Source organism: Dendroctonus ponderosae, unplaced genomic scaffold (assembly GCF_020466585.1).
Source record: "Dendroctonus ponderosae isolate FM_Combo_2020 unplaced genomic scaffold, Dpon_F_20191213v2 Dpon_F_20191213_2, whole genome shotgun sequence".
Taxonomy (NCBI): Eukaryota; Metazoa; Arthropoda; class Insecta; order Coleoptera; family Curculionidae; genus Dendroctonus; species Dendroctonus ponderosae.
Genome location: NW_026018165.1, coordinates 5,509,712 through 5,519,388, shown reverse-complemented (window position 1 = coordinate 5,519,388; position 9,677 = coordinate 5,509,712). Strand labels below are relative to the sequence as shown.

The following is a 9,677-nucleotide window of genomic DNA, read 5'->3' as shown; positions in this document are numbered from 1 at the left end:
AATTCTACCCGATTTGAATATAACATTATTTTCCGAATCCAAAGTATACCAGAGCATCAATATTAGCAAAATAAACTTAAAAGAAATTTATCAATTAAAGGACATGGCAAATCAACTTTCACTGGTGGAAGAAGATTTTACACCAATGGAACAAACGTCAATAACCCTCATCATACTTCTAACCAGCCTCATGTTTATGATTGTAATCACTATCGTTTGGACGCAGAAAAAGCGATTAGTGATGGTATGCAGAAGAAAATCCAAAGAAGAAGATGACCTCACCTCCGATACTTCGAAACATCCCTCCGGTATTTTCTCAGCTTAAGAAGGGAGGAGTTACACCATCAAGTTCACACAGAACCTGCCTAGTAACAGCAGTTCCCACAGAAACCGCTGACTAGGTTCCGCCGTACATAAATTCCTGATTAACTATAAAACTGAGACAATTCACTATGTTAACGCTTTTTTCCACAAAACTCTGTCGATGATAGAACGTCTGTAAAGTTATTTTAAATAAATTGTTTAAAAAAAATAGTTTATCTATAAAATAAACATATTTTGCGCGACCGTATGTTTATTTCTCGAACTGCGGCAACTGCGAACTACGAACGACGAACAGCACCATAAATCGAGCTTTAGTGTCACCAATTTGCAGCAGCTATCTGAACACGCTGCTGTCCCAGCAACAACTGTGCGAAAATATCTTAAGAAAAACAAATTCCTTCCATACAAAATCACTCTGGTTTATCAGCTAACAGAAGATGGTCCGGATGGGAAGGTGCAGTTTTGTAAACTCATGTGCGAAACAATTGTTTAATTTCCAGATTACGTCAGACGAATTTGCTTTCTGACAAATCCACTTTTTTCGAACTGTGAATAGGCAGAATATACGGTATTGGTCTAATGTGAACTCACGCGTATTTTGAGAAACCCATACACAATTCCGGTAGAAAAATTAAATGTTTGAGCTGACATACTTTGTTGTCGGCCTCATATTTATTGATCAGAATATTACCGGTGGACTTTTTCTAGATGGTCCAAAACCAGATTTATCTGGATACAAAGAATCGTTAGGGACAATCCGGAGGAATTTCAATGATATAGTTTTCCAACAGGACGGTGCACTCATTATTCAAGAACAGTTAGGGAATGGCTAAATACAGTATTTCCTAATGCGTCGAATGGCTGGCACGGTCGCCCGATCTTACACCAATAGTTTTTTTTATTGGAAGGTATCTCAACAGCCAAGTTTATATTACAAAACCTGATTCAATTGAAAACCTTAGAGAAAAAAGAAGAAACGTTGGCTTTGGAATACCGAGAGACACATTCGCAAAATTAGAGATGCATTCACGCATCAACTTTACCATTTCCAGGCCTCTAACGGATACATTTTTGAACAATTAATAAATATAATTCTTAAAAGTTAAGCTCTCTTTCTGGGTTGATAAATGGATGATTTCTGATGATAAATGCGTGACACTCATTTTATAAAGTTTAAAATTATCTGGGTAGGCCTTGCTGTCTGTGATAATTACAATTAGGGTGGAGTCGGTTTAGATACAAAAACAATTTTGTACATCGTTAGAAATAACAATAAGCTTATCAGATATTTAGTTGACAATCGGTCAAAACCACTGTAATAAATGATCTACAAATTGAAGGTTGGCATGAGGATGAACAGACCTTCAAAACAAGGTGTCACTTGACTACCTATTCCATACAAAAAAATAAACGAAAATGGCATAAAACTGTCACTTTGACATTTTTTCAGTAGTCATTTTCATGTCAAAAAATGGACAATTTGATCTTATGTAGGCGTCCCAAATTTTGTGAGAATAGCTATTAAGGTTCAAAAAGAAAAAGGGGGTCTCATTATTTACGCGGGCACTGTATATAATATTGATACGGCAATCAGCACCAGTTCATACATAAATACGTGTTATTCAATTAGACTACATTTATCTACCTTGTGTTATAAATTTGACCTTGTTCGTCCATTTCCCAAAACACCGAAAAAGCAAGTTTATCATCTCCAGGCAGCAGTGAACAATGTAGACAAAGTTCCACAGGCAACATATGATATACCGAATCTACCAGGTATATTGTGGTCGCTTTTGAACTTACCATTTCATCCAATGGTGTACCTGAAATTTTTGAATACTTCTGCATTTTTTGTGTCATAATAATACTTTTGCGTTCTGAATGATAGAATGAAAATTCCGAGCATTTATCTAGTAACTGCAGATTTATACTCCGGCTAAGGAAAAGTTTTTTTTTAAATTTGCTACCTTCATGTAAATAGTAGCTGGCATCTGAAATATGAACTCCAATTTCGTAATGTCCATTTGGCAACTTTTTAGCAGAAACTGCGTCGTCCAAGTCTCTAGCAGTCAATGGGTCAATGGTAAAAACACACTCCTTTCTTATATCTTCCCTGTATTCCAGCTCTTCAGCTGCAATGTCCTGCAAATGAATTGAAAAAATACTTTTAACCAGATATCATTAATCGATAGTTTTGCTTTCACTCTCGTCTAAAAGGCATTTAAACTAGGTTGAAATACCTTAGTTTTGGGTAAATGTTGAATCATCTCAGGCGAAAAGGGCGTGATGTCCAGTGCAAACTCTTTAAGTATAGCCATTGTTTCCACCTGTAAATCGCCTGACCGTCCGAGGGTTTCAGTGATAAAACCTAGAAGAAAAAAGTAATGAGAAGGCAATCTTGAAACATTTAATGGAATTTTATCAAACTACCGCTTTTCACTCTTACCTATTGCTCTGTTAGGTTTCAACCACCTTACCAGTTTAGCCACAAAAAGAACATCTTTATAATCTTTGACGTGATCTTTGAAACCAATTGGCCACGTGGTATCAGGAATTAACATATTGGGCATACGTTTATCCCTTGGAATAAACAAAGCATGATCTGAGAGTGTCGTCATTTGCAAATTTCCTACTGTTATACGAGGATGAATCTAAATTAATGTAATTCAAATATATTGAATTAGTTTTTTGAATGCAAAAAACCTAAATTATTATCAATTAATTTGTGCACATTCACTTATAACAGCATTTTTGGCCGGAAGTTAAAGAGACGAACCTTTTTTGAGATGTATACAACCACTGCTACTCTTTTGCCCTCGCACAGTTCTGTGTCTTCTTTGAGTTTGAGTAAAACCTCGTCTCCATCCAAAGCCTTATTTCGGTCCGCAACTGACCTGATATAATAATCAGCCTGAGTAGAGTCAGCATGACTGACAAACGAATCTCGTGGGTTTTTCTGGTTTATTCTAATAAAACCACGAACTAAATCGCTTGATTTCTCGCCTGAAATAAGCGTTTTTATTTTATTAGTTATATTAAATAGAGTACAGTTGTTCAGTTCATTATCTACAAATATATGATTATTAGGACTTTATATAGGGTGGCCCCATCAAATGGCCGTTATAAAACACTCTGCTGATTGACTTAGATATCCAAACACGTTAACCGTGATTTTCTAAAGAAAACGAACAAGCTTTTTTTATCTCTGTCTTGAATTTCTAGTGCATTGAGTAATTCATACGCTAAACCGTTATAATTGATTTAACTGCGTTAGTCGTCAAACAAATTTCGAAGTCTTAAAATATCAAATCAGAAAAGCAAGTCACGGTCAAATAGCAGTGCACACCCTTTTTTTAAACAAATTTTAGTAAATTATAGAAATTAATTTTGAATATAGAAGTTTCAGATTCTAAATCAGATTTTCCGAATTCAAATATGGCATGCGAAACAAACATTGCTTATAATCAAAACCTCGATATTCCGAACCTGGCAAATATTAACAAATTTTCCGTTTTGTCACGCTGAGAGCATGACTATAGAGTAGGCCTGGGTAACGCAGTGAATTTTTAGGAGTTGGCGCAGTGCTACGCAAATGGCTTGGTGCGCCAACCCAACGCACCAGCGCAGTAACTCAGTTCCGTTATTATTAACGTATTTTCCGCGAAAGTTTATGAAATGTATTTCAAATCCTTTGTCGTTTTGTAAAAAGTTTTGAAATCCCTTTCCAGTTTCGAATTGGTAACAAAAATCAAATACATACTATTTAATCAAAAAACGAACACAAAGAAGCGACAGTTTATAACAGATTATTTGGAAATCTCGTCACCTCCATACCTCTGAAGGCTGTAAGGTTTGTTAAAAAAATATAGTTTTTTAGTTTTGACCGAATTTTTTTTGCTTTACTTTCTACTCAAAAACGCTTTTTTATAGTTTTACTTAAAAATACTGACGTTCTGTAGGCTTCAAATGGAGTCGAAATATTACAAGCTAAATTTATAACCCTGTAAAAATTTTACAAAACTTTTTTCAGCGTCCAATTCGGAACAAAAACAAAAATAAATTCCTCCCGTTTTTCGCCGAAAACAATTAAGATTTTCTCCAAAACCGATCACAAAACTAAAAATATTAAATCGAAAACGCAAAAAAATATTATTTTCTGATAATTTTCATCTTTTCTGACAATAATGGGGTCTTTTCAACAAAAATAATAAAATTTTGCTAGAAAATTCGCCTCATTCATCGGTTTCAAAGGAACTTTAGAAAACTCATTCAGCGAATTCGGCACAAAAACCAAATAATTTTATTCAGTTTTTTACCGAAAGTAATTAGAATTTTCGTGTAAAAACGACAAAACGTGAGAGCAAAAGTTAAAAAAAAAATATTTGGAAAGTTCGCCTCATTGCTGATTGCTTTGAAGATTTTTAAAGTTCCTGTAAATTTTCAGGTCATTCTAGTTTGAACAAAGTTTCTATTAAGCAATTGTTTCTACGCAAAAATTGCATTATTTTTACTTAAAATACTGACCATTTTCAGGTATTTTATATAAAAAATTAAAAGATAAATTTTATTGAAACACTCGCCTTCTTAACCGCTTTGCAAAATTTCTTGTAACTTTTTGCAGCTTCGAATTATGGAAAAACCCTTATAATTATTTTTGGGTCTTTCTCCAAAAATATTTCCCTGAACTGAAAATGCAAAGGTTTATAATGATTTATTTAGAAAACTTTTGAAAACTGGWGTTTCTTCACTTTTAGGTCAATATTTCTAAACAACACTGTCTCTAAACAGAAAAACCGCATTTTTCCTAACGTTTTACTGTAAAATACTGGCAACTGAATATTTTATGCCAAAAAAATTAAAATATTGATTTTACAAGAAAACTTGTCGACTTTCTCTTGACTCAGTTCTGTTGCTGGGAAAATCTAAATGGCTTTTTTTAGTTGTTTAAACAAAGAAGTAAAACGTTACTCAGAAAAAATGTTGATGAACCTTTTTTAGATGTGAACATTTCAGTCGCGGGTCTCGTAAAGCTTTAATAAATGACTTATAACTCATTAACCGATGAGTTATAACTCGTTAACTAAGAGAGAGGCAACAACTCAATAGCGCAACTCAACACAGTGTTACCCAGGCCTACTATAGAGCAAAAAATTCCAAACTCCTATTTCGTGGTGTAGTTAATGAAAGCTTCCGAAGTTTTCACAAATTCGTATTTTTCATGTATGCATTTCCAATATGACTGAACTGATCTGTCAGTCTCAAGTAATAAGTGAGTGTTTGACTATTTCATTGCGCCACCCTATATGTTTAGAGCCCAAAATTCTTATTGTCATAAAGTGTTATTAAAGTTAAAACACATTTGTAAATAATTTAATCAACCAAAAACTACGCCAATTTTTAGTAGAATCAAAATGTTCAAGGTATAGGCATTAAGGTTTTATAACTGTTCTGACCTTCCATAATATTTGGTTTTATTAGTTAGTATTTTTCTGGGCTCTTCATAACATTTCCACATACCAAATTATGTAGACAGAATCTTTAAATTTTAGACTTCACTTTTTTAGGGCTTGGGAGAATAAAAAGAAACAAGATGTAACTTTTTTATATAGCTCAATTTTCTGCCTCATTTAACTAGTCAATATCCCAAAAAAGTCAATAGAAAGATGTTCCAACCTGAAGAACCTGTGTTGGCCCTCTGTTGTTCAGGTTCTACAGTTTTACCTTGAATAAACATCCTTACGTGACATAAACATATTTACACATAAAAGGTAAGAATTACATATATGTTTTCAAGCAAACCAAGCATATCATAAAATGGCAACAAACACTAAAATCACCAAAAAATCAGTACAAGGTTGAATTGGCATTTAGTTATTACTCGTAACTCCATCAAAGAGTAAATCGTAAAGCAAAACAAACCACACTTGTACTAAACTAAAACCTCCACTTGTACGCTTAATTACCTTCTTCTGCAGATTCTGCAGTTAAAGTTTCAGGAAATGTTTCATCTCTCAGTTTGGCTGCCTTTTTCAACATTTGCTGTCTCTTATACTCTTTCCTCCCGACTCTTCTTCTCGTTTCTTTGCTTTTAAATGGAATGTCTTGTTTTTGAGTTGGAGACTTCTACATAAAAGTTCCCATTTATACAAATCGTTCCTTAATGGTATGCGAATATTTCAGTGTGATTCCGCATGGAAAAAGTAATGGTAGCTTGCTTTATAAACTAAATGTCCAAAAATGTTACAGAAAAACGGTCATTTTAAATTTCAAGAAAAAAAAACATAAATTAAAGATTATTTTACAGGTATTTTATGAAGACACAATTATATTTTCCTTTTGAATCTGGCACCAAGAGATTACCATGTTATTCATGGATTGCAATACTTCCTTAGTGATGAAAAAATTAGCACCAAGACAAGATTTTTTAAAATCTGTTATAAAAATTTTCAGCTAGCTATCGCGAGTAGCTCGCTCAAAAGATGCACTATGAAACTACCTTTAAAACGGCAACAAGTTACAAAACAAAACTGTGCATATTTGACCCCAATCAGTCATTCCACAACGTGTTAAGTAACGTCTTAAGTTAAGTTCACGTAAAAATTATGAAATTCTTTTTCCGCATTAACTTTTTTGCAACACCTTCATACTTTCGTAACGTTGAGGATAGTTTATAAAGCAAACTACAAGTTTTATAATATCAAGAAACACTGTGTATACAAATAATTCCATGGCCGAAACTAATAAGTTAAACAGTTTGTGATATAGCAGATATTAATTTGCCTAAATAAAAGATCCTATTGAAATTTAAAAAATGTAGTTAGTTTAATGAAGGAAATTGTTCAATAAAAACCACTTTATCAATTGAAACACTAATTCCAATGAATTATTTTGATATTCTAAACCGGTTATGCACATTGATATTTTGGAGAATTTAAAGGAATCCAAGAGAACTGCTTTAAATCAATCATAAATTCAAAAAGACCTTGCATTCATCATAAGCAATGCAACGTTGAGAGGAACATGTTGTCCACATGCATAGCAATGATTTAAACGCCTTACTTGCACTTCATCAGTGAATGATTCATTCCTTGTGTTCTGTTCTGTTGTATCTGTATTATCTTCACTATTACTTGTAACATCAACACTGTCATAATACTTGCGTTTTTTTTGGTAGCCTGACTCTATATAAATCAAAATATTAGTAATGAAATACATTGAAACAATCGGCAAAATCCCTACCTAATTTCAATGCTTCTAGCGATGCAGACAATGACCCTAAATTTGTTTCAAATACACATGTTTGTGATTGGTCAGCCAGGAAAGACTTAAGATTGATGAATTTGTGGGTTTTGTTTCTCACTTTGAAAAATCGTCCAGTTTGTGAGTTTTTCACAGCATGAATACTAAAAGTGACAGAACCTGCATCAACAACTGGTTCACCCTGAAAATTAGTTACTTTATTTAAAACTAATATTCTAAAGAAACAATGTATTATTATGTACACAATTATTATTTTCATCAAACCTTTTGGTCTGCTTCTCGAGACTTTGGAACTGTCTCCAACGAATCTGAAGACTGAGTAGATGTTGAAGGTTGATTAGCATTTGGACTAGTATTAGGTGAAGTATCTTGCAGACACAGAGGGTTTAAGTCCGGCATTTCTTGCCTAACATCCAAAGATTGGGAAAGTGCTGGAGATATATTTTCACTTAAAACGGAACAAGAAGCCCCTTGCACTCCTAAAAGATTTGTTGGAGACGTTTCTTCGGTAACATTTAAGGCTTGAAAAGATGTTGATGATTGACTTTCACTGAAACTGGAATGAGTAACCGACTCTGGGGATGTTGAATTGATTGATCTGGGTGATGAAGAACGGACCTGTTCGTCTGGCTTATTTTTGCTTTTTCGTTTACGACGTCGGTTTCTTTTACTTTGTGGGGCTATAAAAAATCGAAAATTAAATTGCAAGTAACGCTGCAAGCTGATGAGCAACAAATCCATGCTACCTATGTAGTGGTGAACATGTGGTACATGCATATTATTATAAAGGTTATTATTTAGTGGCCTATTTGCATTCCAGAAATTGTAATTCCAAAGGCACTGATTCAAATTTTTCAAATGATAAATGGATTTTGTGAACATTACAAAAATAACTCAAAAAAACTTGTTATAGACGTCTTAAAAAAACAACACATTACCTGATGTATTGTCATTGTTCCTGTTTTTAGCTCCTTTCTGATCCGCATTGTTAGACTTTGACACATTTCTACGGCCTAAAGTTCCCAAAGGTGGAAAAGCTTTATCGACATATTCAAAGAGACGCTGAGAAGTCTGGTTTTCACCTCCTGAGACCGCTTCCTCGTGTTGCATTTCTTCTTACTTTTCGAATTTATGAGAGATGAGAAATTACGAGAACAACACATACACTTCAAATATTAAAACAGTACGCTCAATTAAGCTCAATTAAATTTGTTTGTTAGCAATATTCGGCATAACATAAGAAATCGTTTTCACCCGGTTCATAACCTTAGATTTTGATGATGACAAATGACATGTGTAAACAGCGTCAGCGTTGCCAGACCCGAAAATCGCATTTTGGTAGATAAGCTCGACACTTTTCACATTGTTAACAAAAATGAAATAATAAACCCTCAAAAAATAAATAAAACCTTTGTCATACATATTGCTAATGAAATTATTAATACTAATTTCACAAACTAATCACTTTTCTTTCTTTTAAATAAAAATATCTCGTCAGTCTTCCAAATTATCCTTATATAAGAATTTATCATTCATAGATAACACAAGCTTATCTTCAATTTCAAAACTATGACAATTGTCGCTACCAATATATATATCTGTTGGTGTGAAGTAAAGATGAAATTGTGCTAACTTTTAACTTATTTCTCAAATTCGTTAAAATTGGAGACTTGAATGTATCACCTCCATATTTCAATATTTATACTTGGCTCCAAAAATTTTCAATATTTTCAGAACATTTTTGAATTTCGTCGACATTTCGCAACAGACGCGTCCAGACCTTGTAATTCACTATTATTTATTAAATTTGGAAACATCATCCCAACATCAGAAAGATTGTAGGGAACCTGATTTCACTATTGCCGGATCCATAAAACAACATTTTTCTATAGGATTATTTTTAGTGGGTACCGCTTTATTATTTGTGAGCATTATTTGACATAAAAATCTAAGCACCTTAACTTAAAAAATGATGTACAGTTGCTCTTCCGATATTACGAATTTTAAAATTGTTTTCCGTACATTAACACCTAAAAGATGTCAGAAACGGTAAGAAATTATTAGGAATTTTAAAGTCAATGTGGGAAATTAGA

At 33.4% G+C, this 9,677-nt stretch overlaps 1 protein-coding gene across 1 annotated transcript in view; it reads right to left on the bottom strand.

Moving 5' to 3' along the window:
* LOC109538329 (DIS3-like exonuclease 2) overlaps positions 1-8,887 on the bottom strand; it is a 12,420-nt gene extending 3,533 nt beyond the window's left edge. Inside the window, exons 1-10 of the mRNA XM_048664254.1 lie at positions 8,523-8,887; positions 7,849-8,264; positions 7,564-7,765; positions 7,384-7,505; positions 6,288-6,447; positions 3,101-3,327; positions 2,771-2,975; positions 2,565-2,692; positions 2,292-2,466; positions 1,970-2,147 (exon numbers count right to left, since the gene is read on the bottom strand). Coding sequence (XP_048520211.1) covers positions 1,970-2,147; positions 2,292-2,466; positions 2,565-2,692; positions 2,771-2,975; positions 3,101-3,327; positions 6,288-6,447; positions 7,384-7,505; positions 7,564-7,765; positions 7,849-8,264; positions 8,523-8,694 — 1,985 coding nt within the window. The 5' untranslated portion in view covers positions 8,695-8,887. The remainder of the gene's footprint in view (positions 1-1,969; positions 2,148-2,291; positions 2,467-2,564; positions 2,693-2,770; positions 2,976-3,100; positions 3,328-6,287; positions 6,448-7,383; positions 7,506-7,563; positions 7,766-7,848; positions 8,265-8,522) is intronic.
* Between the last annotated feature and the right edge of the window lie 790 nt (positions 8,888-9,677).